The sequence below is a fragment of the Megalops cyprinoides genome, chromosome 24, assembly GCF_013368585.1.
Source record: "Megalops cyprinoides isolate fMegCyp1 chromosome 24, fMegCyp1.pri, whole genome shotgun sequence".
Classification (NCBI taxonomy): domain Eukaryota; kingdom Metazoa; phylum Chordata; class Actinopteri; order Elopiformes; family Megalopidae; genus Megalops; species Megalops cyprinoides.
This window is the reverse complement of record NC_050606.1, coordinates 9,353,125-9,373,542: the sequence shown is the minus strand read 5'-3', so window position 1 is coordinate 9,373,542 and position 20,418 is coordinate 9,353,125. Positions and strand designations below refer to the sequence as shown.

General features: G+C 45.0%; 1 protein-coding gene across 1 annotated transcript in view; it reads right to left on the bottom strand.

Annotated features, from left to right (window-relative positions):
- The window catches only part of LOC118770919 (partitioning defective 3 homolog), a 262,566-nt gene that overhangs the window by 67,563 nt on the left and 174,585 nt on the right, over positions 1 to 20,418 (bottom strand). The window contains exons 16-19 of the mRNA XM_036518693.1: positions 15,856 to 16,004; positions 13,914 to 13,958; positions 7,080 to 7,307; positions 4,975 to 5,227 (exon numbers count right to left, since the gene is read on the bottom strand). Of these exons, the coding sequence (XP_036374586.1) occupies positions 4,975 to 5,227; positions 7,080 to 7,307; positions 13,914 to 13,958; positions 15,856 to 16,004 (675 nt within the window). The remainder of the gene's footprint in view (positions 1 to 4,974; positions 5,228 to 7,079; positions 7,308 to 13,913; positions 13,959 to 15,855; positions 16,005 to 20,418) is intronic.

Here is a 20,418-nt window from a genome sequence, read left to right as displayed (position 1 = left end):
TGTCTAGACCAATCAGAATAGAGTTTTAAGTAAATCCATAAGGTTTTCGTTTCAAATGCAAAAAGCTTGTTTGCCTTAAAATATCTTGAGCTACTGCCAGCCACTGTACCTCCAGCTTTGCTTTGTGACATGTAGCTGTTTTATGCATGACTCAAAAAAAGCACGACTTCAATGAGCCTTTAAAATATCAGGAAATATTTTCATTGAGACAGTGAAAATAATCTTTAATTCAAAGTGCAGGTCCTATTTAAAGATGAGAGTTAATGTGCTATTGAAATCTGAGTGTTTAAAATCTATGGCACAAAAAACATCAGCGTTTCAATTAGACAGAGGAGGAAAGAGGAGCTGCAAAGAGTGGAAGGGGCAAGTTTTTTATTTGAACAATAGGGGGAGGGCAATGATAAAGAGAGAATAACAAACACCTCTCCTCAACCAAAGTGTCCCACCTGAGACTTTCCAATGTATTACAGCGTGTTATCCGCAACCGTCACATTCTGATTCCATATCAGAATCACAGATGGGATGATGCTGCAGGTTGGTCCACGAGGATTTCTGATTCAGTGAAATCCTTCATTCCTTGAAATTAAACCCCTGATAGCCTAGTAATCAGTAACTGATGCATCATAAAACAAATGACAACGACAATTAGCCATCTGATGTGTCTGACATCACAAGAGCAACAAACAACTGACAATACCACAACAGGTCAGAATCAGCAGCTTCCACTTTCATTCATACAAACCAACCATAACTATTTCTTAGGGTACATAAATATCAAAGGATTTTCCCACGTTGCCTTTTCTTTAACCTTTACTTGCATAAAATATTAATATCTGTTGGGGACAGTGTACACATACTGAACTTTAAACAGGTTAACTATCCTGTCGATATATGTTATGCAAATGACGGTAAAGAAGTTTCTCCCCAGTGAAATCAGACTGCAGCTCATCGCAGAGTAAAAAAACGCAGCTCCTCCGCAAACTCCACACAAACGCTTCACAGAGCAAAGGCTGTTTTCCCCTGGCGATGCCTACGCCGCCGCGCCTCAGACCTGCTCCTTTTTCCCCTCCTCTTCACTCAGCTCTTTTAGATAAATAAAGTGGGCTCACGCCTCTCTCAGAGGACGCGGGGAATGCGCTCTTTGTGATTTCCATTAGCGTCCCGCGCCTCCCCGGCGAGCTAATGTGAAATGAGAGCAGCCTTTCAATTAAAACCGATCAAAGCTGCCGTTCAAAAGAATTTCAATCCCGACGAAGATCGCGAGTAGGTTGAAAGCGGAGCACCAGAAAGAAAGATACGGAAAGTTTTTACAGCACTTGAAAACGCTGATTGAATATTCCTTTCCTAAGTATTTAATGTAACATCAATGATGAAGTGTGTGTGTGGAATGCAGGGGCACCCTGTGTATTTTTTCCACGAGAAGTGGAAAGGTGATGGGGGGTGGCTGTCATTTCATGACATTTCCAGAAAAGCGCCTTCTCACGTTCAGCCGACCGTACAGCCACAGCCTGACAAACGTCAGTGTCCAATTTCACCGAGACGAGCCTTCAGGCTTGGGCAGCTACGTCCACCACCCCCCCCCCCCGGCACCCCATGGCAGGGGCCGGTGCACAGGGCAGTTAGCCGTCGCCCAGTCATTTCAAACACAATTACACAAGTGGATTTGAGCGCGATCGCCGTGGCGTCACATCAGATTGGCTCTGAGGGGTTAGCGCAGGGGTGTCGGGCGGCACCAGCTGTGTGGTCCCGCTCGTTAGTGAGAGGTGCGGCTCGTTAGTCAGGAGAGCCAATAAGAGCACGGGCGTGAGCTGAAGGGAGCAGACAGTTGGACGGTGCGACCACCTCGGAGATGTGAGCAATTATTATGTATTACAGGCAATTATCTATTAATGTGGAGATCCAAACCTGTTTTCATAATGAACGTGTTGAGACAGACAAATCAGCTGTACACTTATATTAAATTAATCCTTTCTGCATATATTCTGTCTATAATTTTAAAAAATGTTTCAATGCACTGAGATCCCTTAGGCCTATGTACTGTATGTAAGCTTATACAGAAGTATTTGAAGGGTTTAGTAAGGGCTCCTCTTGTGTACGGCTGGATGCTATCAAAACAACCTCTGTTACAGCTTTGTATACTCACTGTCTCTTTAGTATGGGCTGTATATAGACTGTGCCGGCTTGCACAAACAACGTCTTTCAGAACATACAGTCCTTTATGAGGAGGCCTAAACACACAATTATTCCATCACGGCTTGCGCCTGTCAACGCAATTTTACAGAGTGCGCGGGTCGGCCGTTATTATCCATCCCTGAATAAAGCGCGACGGCTTCCGCGAACTGTGCGCGCGACGGCGGAATGTGTCGTCTGCACGAGATAATGATGAAGCGGCAACAATGAATCACCAGCAGCGACGGGCGTCTGCGGAGAAGCGGCACTGAACGCGGCTCATACATCCTGGCTGCAGCCTGCACCATCAGCAGGCTTCATTACTGCCCAGGCCATTGTCTGCCCCTCCCTGCAGGTACAGGCCCCGTCTCCCGGGTGCACAGAAGTGTCAGCGGGCTAGACGCGGCCGCCATTGGGGTGAGAGAGGGGTGGCGACACGCTGAGGGATCATCCCATCCTCTAGGTGGCAGAGTCTGTTCGATCTCCTCGGATCACGGGTCACTCCCCTGGTGACGTGCAGATGCGTGCACACAGGCAAACACGCACACAAAGAGACTCGTGCAGACAGGCAGTCAGCCAGTCTGAACAACCCAAACACGCATGCAAACGCACACATAAACATGACCACATGCAAGCATCCCAAGACATGTACACATGCATAAACACACATATAAGGCACGGGGACAGGCAGGCATTCAGGCAGCCAGACTCAAAGACCGATCAAGTGTGGCGGCGGGTCTTCCAGTGGTTAAACAGTTGTAATTGAACTCGTGAGAGCGTGCGCGCACGTCTTGGCCCTTAGATCCCGAACAGGTGGTCTTTTCTCGGTGCGGATCTGATGAGTGCAGCAAAGGCTATTTCACAGTGAGCTGATCCGGCAGCTGGACTGTGAAATGAGCTCGGTTTCTCTCTCCCTCCTCTGGGCTGGATTCAAACACGCTCCCAATCAGACCTCACCGGCGCCACAGCCAGAGAGAGCGTTCGTCGGAGACACTTTAGCCGTGCATGCAAATGAGACTGCAGCTAGGGGCCGCTGCACCTGCCTGCGCTCACCGCGCCCCCACAGGAGAGGAAAAAAGCAACGAGGAGAGAATCCCCAACCTAGAAGCGAGCGGCATTTTTATACAGAAAGCACACGCAGGGTTAAAACAGTAACCAGGAAGCCATGCTCCAGGTTCTTCCATATTCTTCCAGCTAAGGCAGATAAATAATTCATGGTCTCCAGAAACCTGGAGGTTGTGTTGCTGAGAGAGGGGGGTCTCTTTAATGACTACTGTGAGTCAGGCCTTCTTTGAAAGATGTCTCCTACAGGACAGAGTCCCCATCACTGTAACAGGGCATTCATTTCTGCTTGATCCTGTCCTTTTTTAACACCAGAGCTCTACCATCCAAGTAATAACCCAGCCCATTCCCTTTTCCACTACTGAGGTACCTGAGGGTGGCACTGAAGCAATGTTCGATGAAACGTTATACAACACAGACAGGTAACTTAAACAAGCAACAGATACATCAGCACTGATCCAGTCACTGCCCTCCATGTGTGCCAGAGGCACTAAGAAAGAAATGCCAACCAACCAGCTCATGTATGAGTTCAGCTCCTCCGTAATACCCCAATATATCAAATCTGTTCACAAATGTTTAAATACACACCTGGTATCCTCACTTAAGTTGAAACAAAACCCAACTTCATGTGACAGTTTTCATTATTCATGAAATGTGATCTTAAACCCTTTATTATTTCCACTTTCTCACCTACTCATCCTTATTGGTTACTACAGCTTCAGCAGAATGACAAAAAACATTTTTATATAATTTACTTGCTTAGCAGATTCACTTTTCCGGTATAACATGTAGCTACTATTCACAGCTCAGTTTGCATACCATTAATTTCAATACAGCTGAATATTCCTCTGAGGCGGTGCAGGTCATGCACTTTGCTCAAGGGTCAAACTGTGGTGTTGTGCCCGGGTGTTGACCCTACCACCATCTGGTTTCAGGTCTGGTTCCTCGACCCTGGCTCCACACTGCTGCCCCAATTTATAGTAACAGGCTGGGCAGCTTGGCTTAATTCGGGCACGATTTCAAATGAGCGCCAAATCAAAATAATTAATTGCATTTTCTGTTAAATTAGCCCGGCGGAAGATGCATTAGCAGAGCCATTAGCAGGCAGTTCCTCTGCCTCCCGTAGCCTGGGGTGCAATAGGATATGCTGCAAAAACCAACAGCAGCTCCACAGAGAATACTCAGCTGCTGCGCTGTGAGGCCTGGGATTCACCGCCGCAGCACGCCGTGACACGCACATACATAATATGAGCCGATAGCAAGCCAAAGCCACCACTCTGTGGCTGTTAGCTGCGTGATCTCCAACTGACCAATCAAACACCCCCTTCATCTGGCCACATACTGGACAGTGCCCGTGGCCAGCGGCGGTTATTCAAACTTTAATGTGGCTCTCCACAATCAAAGAAGCAAAGCGGAGAGTATTCCTTAAAGGCGTTAAGCACAAAGGCATGTGCACATATCATTTGATTTATGTGTTAATGTATTTCAGCGGGACGCTGTCTGAGGGATATGAATAAAACATCCGGTATCTCGTGGGCTCTGAGAGACTGTAGTCTCCGGCTTTTCGCCGCGCAACAACATCGCCGGGGTTCAAGGTGAGGGCTTCCCCATTAGTATTAATGCGAGCTGGAAAGTGTTGATTATTCTGCAGCAGAAGTCATATTCTGGATGAACGGATGTGGTGTGCTTCACTTGCAGTGATGTGGAGCGTTAGCGCGGCGTCTTCCGAAAATGCTCTTTTACCTGAACATGTCTCCCAGGCCCCGCAGCACTCCTTTCTTGGCTTTGTTCTTGTCCTTCTCTTTGTCTTTGTCTTTGTCCCTGTCCTGCTTCTTCTTCTCCTTCCCGCCTTTCTCCTTCTTCTTCTCCTCCTTCACACGGCCGCCGTTGAGCTGTCTGTCCGCAGCGCCGAGCCCGGCGGGTAGAGGGGTGAGGTCAGCGACAGTGGACACTGAATCTCGGCCGGAGCGCGAGCTCTCCTCCGTGTCCTCCTCCACTGGGGAGATCATGAGAGAGAGAAGGTGAGATCAGAGGCTTTACTTGCCCAAAACTGTTAAAATCATGATTTGCTGTCTACAGAAGACATCCAATTGGCCTTACAATCTGTTTTAGCTTTGGCTTTGTTTTTTAACCCGTTTAGAATTGAGCATTCTCAGTGACTCAGACTCTGAACAGCTCGCATAAAGTCGTTCAAAACCAGAGCTGTAACACGGACAGCCTTGTTTTAATTATATATCATGTACCCAGGGTGTTTGCTTTGAAGACCAGACCCTGGTCTCATGGCAGCCTAATCGGAATTCCAAAAGAATGAACCACATGGATTCAGAGGCCCTACGGACCTCAACCTATACATGATTTGAATTGGTTTATCGTTTCTTCCAGAAATATAGGCTTGTGAGATCAATGCAGTATTTCAGCTGTGTTCACTCTTGTAATACACTGCAAATGATTTCTCCTATTATGTTACGCTACCTTGAGCAGCCTTCCAGAAACACTAGGAAAAAATACATCACCAACGCCCCCTCCCCCCAACCCTAGGGAAAAACTTTATAGCTGCCTCAATCAAACTAATAAAAGCGGATTGCTAGAAGTAAACGTAAATTAATTCATCAAGATCACTCATATAAATGAGCTCTGAATTAAAAATCAGGGCTGTTAATTGCAGCCTCGTAATTCATAAAAGAGCGCTGTTCTGACACATCATCGGTGGTGCAGGGAGAGGTAGGTCTGGACTGAATGTGGTTAAAACTTAATAATGGACTACGGGAGTCTTAGATGACAACGGGAAAGGCGCTTATCAGAACGTCTGCACTAAATTTTGAGTGCTGCGGAGGAAGTTTGTCTTCTCGTGGAGAAGGCAGAGCATTTGTTTCGGGTGCAGCCACAGAGCTCGCTTTCAGGAAGTTATCAGCGACCCCCTTTTCTGTGGCCATCTTAGAGGAAATTACCAGAAAGAAATCTCACTGCACGGCTATGTATGATACCGTAGCTTAAACCTATTCAATTACACAGGGTTTTTTTCTCCTTTTGCTTGGGACAGTAACACTAGTATGGCTGAAGGGGGGTGGCCTTTATTATTTGCTCTGGCACGGGGCATCCTGTGACATTAAATGAGAAGGCAGCTCTTTGGCACTGAGAGCTCAGCGATCATTGGATAGTATTCCAATACTGGCAGTGTAGTATGTTGGTAAAAAGCAGGGGTTGTAACCTCAAGTTTGCCGGTTTGACTCCCCGCAGGGGCACTGCTGCTGTATACTTGGGCAAGGGTACTTAACAGAGAATTGCCTCAGTAAATATTCAGCTGTCTAACTGAATAACATGCAAAAAATTGTAATCTACGTAAGTGTCTCTGGGTAAGAGCGTCTGAACGACAATAATGTAATGTACAGTAATTCAGTTTCTATGGGCCTTTATAGTTTCTCTCAGAGAACACAGGAAATGGTCTCTGCAACCCTCCTAAGGAGTTATTGCTGTGTGGCAATGTGTACTTTGGCTCATGCAAACCGCAAACACTTTATTTGCGGCAACTGCTGAAGCAACACAGAGGTCATGACCCATCTCTTGAGACTGCATCTTGGCTTTCCTACCCAGATATAACATTTCAGTAGTTTGTTAACTTGTACATTACTGTAGAGCATTATTGCATTTTTGTGGAATTTTTATTCAATTCACTGTATTCGGTGTGTAACTGGTTTTTATACCAAAGTGTAATGGGTGGGGTCTGTTGTTTTCTGTCTTGTGGCCAATGTGAAAGAAAGATTGTGATTGGTTGGAGCTGGCAAAAGCGAAGCTATAACATGCTGTGGGAGCTCCCCCAATGCTCCGCCCCCTTACGCCACAGTGCTTACGCGTCTCCATGCCCTCCTCGTCCTCCTCCGCCGCCGGCTTGTCGTAGGACTTGTCGATGGCGGCCCGGAAGCTCTCGTTGCAGACCCGCCCCCTTATGATCCGCGGGCGTGGCCGGTGGAGGGGAACGTCGCCGTTCAGCGTCACCTCGGCGACGGCGGTCTGCAGGCTCTCCAGAGAGCTGGACTTCTTGAGGCCCAGGGCAGGGCCGACGTCTCGGGTCGGAGACCCTTTGAGGAGAGAGAAACACGGTCACGTTACACCTCCCTTAGAGTGAAGTGCTACACTCTAGTTGTCACTGAAATTAACTAGCTTCTCAACAGAATGAATTTACACACTGTGAACTCTTCACACAATGTGTCATGCTTCATATACCAACTTCATTGTATTTGGGATGCATTAATACCTGACTCCTGCCCTGAGTGTATCATGGAATGAATCATGGAATTACAAGAAGTAATAACAACGTAAAAACATAGTTTAAAAAAATGACTACATATATACGTATATTAAGTAATGATAAATAATCACATTTAATATTATTTAAAAACTAAATTTACTTAATATTTAATACTTGCTGGTTTCACTGCGACTACAGTCACACTTTGGGGTCATTAAACTCTGTTAAGTGAAGCAGTGGCATCCCTGTACTTTCCTTTGGAGAAGGCCAGTGATTCATAGAGACAGTGAGGTAGTGAGGTAGTGAGGGAGAGGAACAGGGCAGGAAGATGTGGGAGGAAGAGATGGAAAAGGAAGGAGGGGGAGAGGGAGAGACGGAGGAGAGAGAGAGAGAAGGAGAGAGAGAGAGAAATATTGGCACAATGTTTGTGGAGGGAAAACCCCGGCTCTGCTCCGTCTTCCTCTGAGTACTGTAAAACCAATGACGGATTGCATCAATAGTTGGAAAATTATTTTCCTTGGGTGGCCGCGGGTGAGAGGGGGAACGGGTCGCGGAGCACGAGAGGGAAGATAAACAAATACACGCAGAGCGAAACCCATTCATTTTCGGCCGCCTCATCGGAGTCACTCATTCAAACCCTCCACATGGCGCGCTCAAAGCCACTCGCCTATTTTAGAGGATGACTTAAGCTGCACGTCAGCGGTCTTAAAAAGCGCTTAAGCCCCTGCTTCAGAGGGATGGCATGAAAAGAGAGCATAAATCCTCTTGGAAGCTTGTGTAAGAGAGATTTCGGATAAAACATAATTAGAGAGTTAGGCGACCATGCGCCTTGTGCCTGCTGATCTTTGCGGCGCAGTTTTCCTAAAAACTGCTGGTTGGCCAGCTGAGACCCAATGAGCCGATTCTTCCCCTGCCAAACAGTGGAGGACGCAAGACATTCCGAGCACAGCTCCAGGGCCTCCGGAACAGTCAATGTACATATTTCACACCATTAGTTACTAGAATCTACTTAAAAAAGAAACTGCCTTTGGGTAAATGAACTGGACTGGCTTAATAAGGTACACATCGCAGCTCACAGAACCGAGGGCGGCGATGAGAGCCGCATGCAGAATGACAGTGAGGTGAATATTTCACCGATGTTGCTGAAACCCGCACCCGAATTCACAGAAAAGCCCAAGCCGAATGGATCTTTACAAATGCACATTTAACAAGCTTCCCTGTCAAATAATAATAAAAGCCTGTCAGATTCATTTATCTTGATTCAAAGGGGGGGTAACGGAGAACAGGATTCAGAAAAAAAAAACGCTCAGGGGAAATAAGCACAGTGCTGCAGTCGTGCGTTTTGTTGTTGACTTGCTGTCTTCAAAGGATGTTAGATATACTTCAGCCATCAGATACCACTGACACTAAAACTACCAAGGCCTGCTACTGAGGATATTGAAAGCCCTCCTCTAGGCAGGCAGGATGTCTGCAGATAGCAGCAAACAGAGCATCCATCTCTTTAATGGCTTCCACGGACTCCTCCCAGACGGCCGAAATTAGTTCCCCGATCTCGGCAAGTCCTTTGTTTTGAGTATGCAAGCGAAGCGAGACGTTATTGATATTTCACTTTGTTTTGGAGACGTGTGTTTGCCTCTCGGTAAGTGCCCTCTCCATGCACACTGCCTCGAGCCAGTCAGATTCTCTGCTCCTTCCCATTTGGCCGAGCGGAGATCCAGCTCTTTCTGCTGTGGTCCAGCCTCTCTGCACTTGCAAATATAACGGGTTCACAGAATGATTACCAGTCGTGGACATTCTCATCATGTACCCCCTGTTAATAAGGTGAAACGATATAAAAAAAAATAAATTTACCTCAGATTTACACAAGTTTGTGTACACCGGGGACATTTTTTGGATGACCTTTTTTTTTTTGTATGACCATAAATGGGCCAATCATGCATGTGACTGACACTGCTTGTCACATAAAAAACATGACATGAAATGGGTACTAGATACTTATTAACAGGCTGTTTTGGGATGGCTGCGTGCAAATTCCCTTTCATTCCCTTTCCCGATGCTGAGGTTCGCTCAACATTGCTGACTGAAATGAGATCAGGGCTTGGCTTGTGCAGCCCACTGCGTCTGCCACGTTGTGTATGAATGATTTTATAAACTGACTGCATAGAGACTTGGAGGTATGGAAGCACTGTGCTCCCGCCCAGAGCTGTGGGTCCACTGACTCTGTGTAGCTGCAAGTAAGCTGTGCCTGAGGGGGAGTTTTTCAGGCAAAGAGCATGCTGGTCAAGCCTAGACACAATACCAAGCACAACAGTATCAACCAGGAAAGTAATTCTCATGTAACATATTCTTTTTTCAGTATAATCTCTTTAGAGATTCAGCTACATTTTCCAAGTCCTAAGCGCCCCTTCTGTGAACTCCTGAATCCGTTAATTATTGTTAAAGCGGCATCACTATGATATCAACTAATTATCATCATTTATTTGTTGTGGTCTCTCCAAAACTGTAAATACTGCAATGAAAGCAAAAAAAATAGTGTTATAGTATAAAAAAAATGTTTTGCCTCCATCACAAGCCAACAAGCAGGTGCACGGATCCAGCAATCTCGCTTCATCTGTTTACAAACTGACTTTGCAGAAATAGGAGAGCGTGGGCAGCACCAGAAAAAGCTGGATTCAGAAAAGATGATCCAGGGTCAGCAGCACTCGAACGGCACCCGAGCAGGCGAGACTTTTGATCTGTTGCAATGCAAATTGCCGTAGCGGCTCTCATTAGAACAGCACACCCCCAGCAAATGAGCAGAATCACACCTGGGACGGGCACAAAAACCTGCATTGTCTTCTTGGGTTGCCGCCCACCCTACACACTGTACTGTCATTACACATGTGGCTGCACTCTGTGTCAATAAGGTCCATGCCAAGGACCTCCCGGGGCTTTTGAAGAGGACTTGGCAATGTGCCCCCCCCAACCCCCCCACAGAGCTGGTCTGTCATCAATGACACCCCACTTTTGTTTTCGGGTGGCTTAATGGACCGTGCTCCGTTGCAGCCAAGCTCGGAGCGGATCTTCGGGTTGAATACGCTAAACTAAACGCGGATTAGACTGTGAAAATAAACTGCCATCCAAAAGAAAACAGCTCGGAATCTATTAACCCTCTCTTGCTGAATAGCACTTCAGAGACAGATCCGTTCTGAAATGATTAGGGCCAAACCCTTAGTTTAACCAATGTCAAAAAACTTCACTGTGTTACTCTAATACAGGGCCAGTAAAATGCATTTATTGTTTTACAGGAAGCAGCCACTTCTGACGATGCCATTACCAGCTGCACTCTTAATCCCATCCTGATCTTTTCACCTAACAAACCTGCACTGTATGGGGTTTCCTACTGCATACCACCCAATCCAAAGTCTGTAACAATTCATTTGTGACAAAAGCACTTGCTCTAAAGTGTTTCCATACCAGAATCGTGCAGCTAATGCTATTGAACAGAGTCCCTGGGTTTGTATGCAAGGCTACTGCATTGATCCCTATCCTGTGAAAATCCCCTGTTTTTGTACAAGCCATTTAAATATGACCAATGCCAAACTCTGGGGGTTTGGAGACTTCAAAGGGAGTACTGAATCATATTTTCAGTTGCTTGTTAAAGCCTTCCACTATTTGTGGCAGATTTGCTGAGAGGAACTACTGTGCCGTATGACACTCTATTATGCTGCATTTTTCTGAAAGGAACATTAAAACACACAAAACAGTGGAACAAAGCAGCATGACTCAAGATTGGGCACTATTAGCAACTACTTTTTTATAGTTACCCAGCCCTGTCCCTTTTAAAATTAGGGGAACTGCAGTACTGAATCCAAAAATGTGAACAGGTGTTTTAAATATTCCTAAGGGTAGTAAAATGTAACCTCAAAGGTTAATATGTACTTATATAGTTAGTGCTAACTGGTGTCATTTTGATGTTAATATGAGATTTCTGAACTGACATCAACATTTTATCATCACTTACTAAAAAAACATTTTTAGTAACACTATTATCATTTTACAACTCTTGTTTTACAACACAGCTCACCACCATTTTCAGTAGTAAATTCCATCCTTTTCCAGTGGAGTTTCGGTGCTTCACCGTTTCCCCAAATATACTGCAGCTGAGGACTAATCAGCTGCTTTTAATGTTTCAAAAACAAACTGTGCAGCTGGAATCACGGAACTATAAAAATGGCACAGTGAAATGACCATTGCCACAGCTTCATTCACAAAAATCTCCTGCCGCAATTTCGCAAGTTTACTCGTACCCATAATTCCACATGTGCGCCGTGAAATTTCCACACATCCGAATGATGCGCGCAACGATAGCATGCCTCCGGCTAATGCAATCAGTAATGCTTGCAAGTGCGATTTGGCTTGCTTAGAAAATACCCTAAAGACGGCGTTTACAGCTCCTCACAAAGCGAAGGAGCTGTTGCCGCTCTGAAAGCGGCCAGGGGACGTAAACCACCGGCAAACGACACATCTCCTCTTAATTCACAGTGCCCGCTCAGCAGGCTGAGATATTTGGTCACGGTATACAGTTTGAACCGTGCAGGATCCCAATATCATCTCCTGGTGCAAAGAAGCAGGCCCTGTCTTGACAAGTTACAGCTCTGTTGTCTCAGCGGACAGGACCGTTTCAATGTTTTTTGCTTAATTTTTATGTTTTGAGGTTCTATTAATGTTTGACCCAGGTGTCACCAGTAAGTTATACTGTGTCAGTTACTGTCAACAACCTGACACTCACCTGCCTAGGGATAAATCAGTATAAGATACAACCATACTAACATCCAAATGTTAAAATCTCCCATGTCTTTATATAGTGTGGGGAGAGTGTAAAGCAATGTGGGAACTTAAATGAAAAAAAAAATTGCTAGACAATGGCCATAAAAGTGTGCCAATCTGTAAAAATCAGCTTCTGTTTCGTAAAATGCAATAATGCTGTGATTAATGGAAGAATCCGTGTGGGAGACTGGTTCATTGTTTTATCTTTTCATCCCTTTCTTGCACCCATAGTAATGTTGTCTGTGTGTTTAAATTTGATCTTTTCCCATAATCTAAATTTGTATCATTCTTCAATACTAACTGCACAGTAAACTCCCTGACCGCTTTTCAGAGAACAGGCTTCAGTGTCCTTTAGTATCACATTAATACATTAGGTCAATCTTAATTATTCATTTCCTCTCTGTCTCCAGATGGGAGCAGGACGTGGGGCCTTTTCAGATGTTCCACTTCACTTCTAGGGGATTTCTGATACCCCGTTCTGTTTTCTTTGGCCCTGGAATCTGGGGCCTTCGGTTCTGAGTGGAGGTGCCTCGAGGGAGAGGCGATTTAAGCCTTCGCGGGTCCGGCCGTGAGAGAACTCTCTCAGGATCCGCCCGTGATCCGGCCACTTCCTGTTCTCTCTGACCCCGCCCACCTCACCTCCTCTCATCTGGTTCTCATCAGCTGTCGGCTCATGAATGCAGCTTTTTTTTTTTTTAAACGCAGTTTAAATGCCACTTCAACTGTAAATGAAACAGCTCCGACGAGGGAGCAGGGAGGCAGGGAGGAGACGGATGCCGGGAACGGGAGCGGAACGCTCGCGTTTCATCCGCAAAAGTTATCTTGTCAAAATGGCCGCCGGTGGCTTCCCTGCAGTAAGACAGCAAAGGTCAGGGGGGTCAAGTCTACAGAACCATCTTTTTTTTACAGGCTGAAACAGCACCTGCAGGTTGACAGCACTTTTGTCTTTCCTCCTTTCTGCTTTCACTAACACGCTCTGCAATAGCGCCTGTTTCAAAGAGCTCTCAAATGGCTTCCCAGAACCAGCGGTGGCAGGGAGGATGGATACACTGACACTGATGAATCAACTGCAGTCAGGCAAATATGGAAACAGGCACTCTATGTTTTTTTTTTTTTTCCCCTGATAGAATCCTATTGCCCGCGGCATAACTGATGTTTTCTTCCATCAGATGCGCAAAAAAACATGGAGTATCGACGCGGTGTCCAAAGACCCCTGCCAACCCCTCTATTAATCACCGCGCGGCTCTGCCGAAAACAACCGCTTTGATCTCGCAGCAATTACCCTCCGACTGCTTTCTACATATTCATCCTGTAAGTGCGGGCTCCTCAGATCGGGGATGGCAAAACACGCAGACAAAGAGCAGGGAGCTGAGCACAAGGCAGCAGAGGCGTGGCAGTGATGTGGCGAGGGTCGGAATTCACAGCGAGCCGGAAAAAGGGTCTTAAGTGCAAACTGCATTACCGACAACCTCAGACAAAAGAATGATAAAAAATGAGAACACTAATGACTTCCTGTGCATTAGCCAATGACATATCGCCCTGCTCGGGGGTGCGGGTGGGGGGGGGGGGGTTTGAGGCACAGGTTCCTGAAAGCACACAGCTGCCATTGGCTGCCATTTTTCCTTACCTGCCGTCTTCTCGGAGCGAGGAGTGAGGTTAATCTCGTCAGCTACTGTTAAGAGGCATAAACAATTATGATTGGTTAGTGGCCACATTCCACATGCCCTGACCCAGAGAGGCTGGACTCGTAATGTTATTAGACAGTTTCATGGCAATCAGACAACATGCAAAACAGCCTGGGGGAAAAAAAGAGAAACAAACAGGCAGGCAACTGAAGTCATTTGGCATAACAATCAGAAATGGAGGGGTATTAAATGCCATGCTGAGTTATCATTCAGGCCAGAGGCAGATTTGTTATTACGTGAAAATATTACTCCAAAGCTGACGTGCTGGATACTGGCGAAGTTTTCTTTTCTGCTCGTTCAATCTTGTCTGCATCTAAATGGAATCCGACCTTAAACCGTGCGAACAGTTTAGCATAATTTTAGAGAGATGGGATTCAAATTCGCAAATTGTCGCTACTGATCAGATTCCATTCAGAGTGCCAGGCGAGACTGAGAAAAATACCTCACATATAAGAAGCAAAGTGGCTCCGCTGGAAATATTTGTGATGTAGTAAGTGGTACGTACATGAAGAAAAATTGCATCCAGTGAAAGGTACTTGAAACAAACCAAAAAGAAACCCTCAAAATCAGTTTGTGATTTCATGTAACCTGGACTCTGATGAAAAGGTATTGTCAGATATACTTGTATCTCATTCTGAAGCCATCAGTTTGGTTGGGCGTATTTGATTCAGGTCAAAATAGCTGCAGCTACAGGCAATACAGGCAAATGGTTGACAGCAGACCATAAACTATGACATGGCATACAAATAGGGGCACTTTCACTGAAGTTATATCACTTTCCACTACAAACCACATATACCTTATTCTCATTTCTACAAGACTTCCCAGACATTTCACTCCACTCCTCCTCCTTTTTTTCTTTTTTCAGTCATTCAAAGGATGTTTTATTGGAATAAGGGTATTCTCAAAGCAATATAAGATTAATAAGAAAAACAACTGCAGCAACAGGAAACAACAATAACAATATAACATTATTACGAACAAAGTAGTATTTTTGTTTGCCATTTTCCCTTTCCTGCTGTACAAACACTGTGGACAGTCTTTGAAGGTTGGTTGCTCTGTCTCTCTCTCTCTCCATGCTAAACTGGCTACATTCCTTTCTGTGACCCTTGTAGCAGAACAAGTACACTCTTCTGAATCTCCATCTATGAATGCTATTACTAAAATTCATATTCAGATCATGTGAAATCACAGAATTATTGTGCGCTTCCGCACTCACGTGCATTGAGGAGAGCCACTTACAGTAGTAATCAGAAAAGCTGATGGGCTTTAATTATGGCTAGACCATGGGGACATGTCAACCGCAATGATTAATCACTCACCCCAGCAGTGCTCTCACATGTGAGCTGTTATTATTTTCAGAAAGCAACCCCTGTGGTGCCTTTTGCCATTAGCAGTTGACTGGAGAATGTAGTGTGTGGAGTAGCTGGTGGAGTACATGGGGTATGGAGTCTCTGATGAAGTACATGGTAGTAAGGAGCATCTGGTGGAGTATGTGGAGTGTTGAGTATCTGGTGAAGTGTGTGGAGCAAGGAGAATCTAGTGGGGTATATGTGGTATACAGACTATCCTGCATCTGGTGGAGTATCTGGAGTACAGAGTATCTGGTAGAGTATGTGGAATATGGGGTGTCTGGTTGAGTTTGTAGAGTACGGGGTACATGAGTTATAGAGTATCTGGTGGAGTATGTGGAGTATAGAGTTTCTGATGAATTATCTGAAGTATGGAGTATCTGGTAGAGTATGTAGAGTGTGGAGTGTCTGGCTGAGTATGTGCTGTATGTGTATGTGTATTGTTCGTTGTGTTCGCATCGTTGGCTGTGACTAAAACCAGGCCACACTAGAAACAGGTCAACAGGTGAACAGCTGCCATCTATGCCAGTACCTAGATCCATGCTCTTGGACTTGCGCGTCTTGATGAAGTCCAGCTGACCGGCGTCTCCAAACTGCTTGGTCCGTTTCTCCGACATGCTCTGCCGGCCGAAGCCCTCCCTCTGGAAGGCGCTGTCTGGATTGGCATCTGGACTGAGGGAGCTGGAGGGAGACAGAGGTTAGCCATCACAAATTAAACAGTGTGTGTGTGTGTGTGTGTGTGTGTGTGTGTGTGTGTGTGTGTGTGTGTGTATGTACGTATGCATATGTGTGTGTGTGTGTGTGTGTGTGGATACAGTAAAATTACATTCAATGAGATGTTTTCATGCTGTTTGTTTGTCACAGCTGTTCAGTTAATTGGTTGGTTTGAAGCATTTGCAGACATTAATATGGTCTTTAAGCATCTTAAATTTTACCTCAAGCGGCCCGTATCTTGTCAAAAATTTTTGGGGATCTGCAAGAGGTTAAGTGATTGTAATTCAGGATAACAGACTGGCACAGACAGAGGTCACTTAATGTAAAGTCTAGGAGTTAATAATCTGAGCTGCATCTCAGGAGGTGATTTGCGTGCTGATGCACTGAGCTGAATCTCAGGCGATGACCGGAACAGACTGCATCTGAGGTGATGTGAAGCCCTCGTCTGGCTGAGTGACACAAATCAGACAACTGCAGACCACTGACAGAAAGCAGAAATGGGTTCAACGGCGAACACAAACCCTTAGGCAGGAGTTTCAGAGACACCGATTAGGCTGATCTGGGCCTAAAAGGTGCACGCGGACTGATAAAGCTAATCCTGCCGATCCAGACGCGAGAGAAACCTGAAACCCTCGCGCTGATCCTGTTGTCTCTATCTGCTTCATGCCGATTTGGTGAAGGGATGAGAGCAGGCACACCGACGCACGTGCCGAGGTCCAAACCTTTCCTTTCAGCTAAACCCTCAATACCAAGAAGCGTTGTCAAGGTAACACCAGGGATAAATTCCGGCTAAATTCATCCCCCCTGCATCAGTAATAACCACTAATGGCCACCCTTATCCGCTAATGGTCTTCCTGCTTCGCAACAAAGGGTCTGGCCATCATTGAGCAATTGTTTATGAAGCTTTCCACTGCTCAAGGTACACAATCGAATTAGGGAAGCAATGGAACTTTCTGAAGTGTATTGCTACAATTAATCATCTCAATTGGACCAGTCATAATCATTGTGACACACTCATGCCTTTTAGGGGAGGGGCAGCTCCCTTTTTGGGCATGCTTGATGTCATGACAGTGTCTGGACAAAGGATGACCAAGCAGAAATGGCCAATAAGAGGACCTAACGAGACAAACCAGGAAAACTGTCAGCCGAGAGAAACGGAACCATCATTCAATCATCCCCCTCCACTACATGTGGGGACAAAGCAAAAGGGCAAGGGGCTAAGTTCTCGTTCCGAAAGCAACATTGTACATTACATTACAAACATTACATTTCTGTCATTTAGCAGACACTATTATCCAAAGCAACTTACATAGGTTCCAGTTTTTACAGTTCATAAACCCACATGCTACGCGCACAACACCGCACCCAAAGAGGCAGGCAGCAGGTACCTCAGTTTCACTTCCAAAGGTCACATTCATTTTGACTTACATTTATTAATGTTTCAAATTAACATTCGTCTGACAAAACATGCCAACATCTCCTCTGCAACTTTCAACACTTCTACATTACACTCACCACTGCAATCACCTGCACCAGCGCTGCTATGTCCTTGGCTATATGGCTACTGTTTACTAATATTTCTATGAGAAATTATGATAACGTTGAGTTACAGCTCCAGAAGATACCTCTGTTCAGAAAATCTTCCCAGGTCTCTACTTCCACCAGTCAATCTTAGAAAGAAGCCATCCCACCCATTGAAAACACTTATATTAAGCTTGTCAAGTACAAAACAAAAAAAAGTACTTAAAAAGACATAACCACTCCTTCAAAACATTTTGGATCTGTTGAAAGAATGCAACCATACTGATGGTATATAAAATTCCTGAGTGCCATTTGTAATAATCACAATAAGAATTACAACTGTTCACAAAAATGCCTGTGAATAAATAACTCAGATGCAGGACTTCATGTTGGAAAGAAGGAATAAGAGCCATAAGAATGTAAGGACTCCAACCACAGTTATAAATAAGGTTCCTGTACCATCCTGATTTTCACTTTTAACCAAATACCCACCACCATCTGGCCTACAAATTCTCATTATATTCTATACATAAAATCTGTCTCCGTGATTGACAGCAGATGCCCCTCTTCAAAGAGTCCTCATCAAATATTATCTGCAACAGCGAAACGATCAAAGAGCTCTCCTCTCAGCAATTTTAGGCGAAGTTAAATATTTCAAAACACTTCCAAATCATTTATAATTACGAGCAGATCATACAAAAAAAAGCCACTAGGCCATTAAACTTTACCCTGCGTTTTTGTATAAATGTTTTCTAACACTATCATTTTCATGTGCAACACACGGCCCGTTTAGAAGAAGAAAAAAAAATCCAGCCAAAACAATTATTCTCGGAGTGCCGGTTAACCAGCAATCAACGCATGCTCTTTTCCTGCGTCTAACAGCAGCTCCTTCGTGATGAAGCGCAGCTATGGATCAGAGCGCGGCATCTTTTCAAGAGGGCAACTTCAATCAAATCAAGGGCGCCTTCCTCCCTGGGCCCTGAGGAGGAAACAATTAACGTCCCACTCGTGCTTCTGTGTAGTCCGACGCAAACATCTAGTGCTCCGGCCCACCTGATGACAAGAGGCTTTGCTCATCAAGGGGTATGCTGAATCCAAGCTGGCTTCCTTTCTGTCTGAGAGTGCAAAAGAGCCAAACAGCTTACAGCTGAAGACAAAGCTGTCTGCTGCCCGCTGCCTGCTGCCAGCTACGTGCTGCAATGCCACAACTTGAACTTAATATTATTATTAGTATGATATTTTAATATGGTAGCACTGGTAGTGGTAGTAGTAATAATGATAGTAGTATTATGCATTAACTACCCCGCAGATGACGTCTATATTACATTACATGTGACTTGGATCACTTACAGGGTTTTTTTTTTTTTTTTTTACGTTATCCATTTATATAGCTGGATATTTGCTGAGGCAATTGAGGGTTAAGTACCTTGTCCAAGGGTACAGCAGCAGTGCCCTAGCGGGGAATCGAACCAGCAAAATTTTGGTTATGAGTCCTGCTCCTGAACCACTATGCTACACTGCCACTGTACATCTATGTAGAAATACATTCATATAAACAATAGGGCACATATACATCTGTAGCATTTATAGTTCACAAGGAGCACAAACATATTCATCCTCAGCCCCTGCCTGTATTTTGGCTAATTCTTTCCCTTTCCTGGAGCCTTTTTATAACAGTATAGACCACAACCATGTAGAATGCTATCACAGGTATGCAATTAACCCAGGCAGGTGACCCCCCCACCACCACCACCACCACTGTAAAACCACAGTAACGTTTCCCATGTCCAAACCAATCTAGGTCAATTTAGGAAGAGGAGGGACAGAGAGAAAGAGCAAGATGGAAGGGAAAAGAAAGAGAGAAAGACTGGGGAAAGAGAGAGATGGGGGGAGGGAGAGAGAGGGCAGAGGGAGGGAGGGAGTGAGAGGAAGGGAGTAAGGAAGTTAATAGCTTGGGTTTTTGTGAAGGGAAATGTCAAACACATCACCAGAAAAGCCCACCCTGAACATACAGCTTCCTTCTCAAAGGCTCCTGGGAGTCTAATGCTTCTAGCCAACCTTAGTCTAGACATCACCTACTCACTGAGGGGATCCCCCTCAGTCACAAAACAGTATTTAAGCAAATACCAGTGTGTGTGTGTGTGTGTCCAGTCTCAGCTTCCTCTACAAGCAAAGATATGGGTACAGCTCAAAAGTATTACATTATGTCTTCTAGTCAGGCACTGTTCGGCTTGTTCGGTTATCAAAATTTAAAAGTGAACAGGTCCCCGCTGGAAACAGGGACGGAAATGTGAATCCAGATGACAGGCAATTATTTCACATTTTAATATTGTAGTATTTCTTGTCAAAATGGCTTGAAAGAGACAGTGACATGTATTTCATAGAACGGCTGTTTAAACCAGAGGGTTTCCAAAGTCAGAGCTGGGACTCAGAACTGGGCTGTGGTAGGACGATGGTGTGCATTATGTATGAATGTCTCCATGAGTGTGAAAATGCCCTGTAGTTATGATAAATTATTGATACCCTGATAGAATTACACATAACACATTCAATTTTTATTTTTTTTTAAAAAAGCGTGCCTAATGTTGGTCATAACAGCATGATGCCAAGTGCCTTACGAATTTGACTAAAAAGCTCTGAACATCTTGATCATAGGAATTAATGCCAGAAGCAAAAAAGGTTCAAAGCTTATTGAACACTGAAGTTGTCCTGTTGCTACATTACTTCTATGTTGTCCTCAGAGAGAATGAATCAAATACATGGCACTCCTCAGTGGTTAACACATGAGACTGACTTTTGAATGGACCAGAAATGTCCCTCTGTCAGGCTGCGCTTGTCATTTCATGTAAAACACACCTAT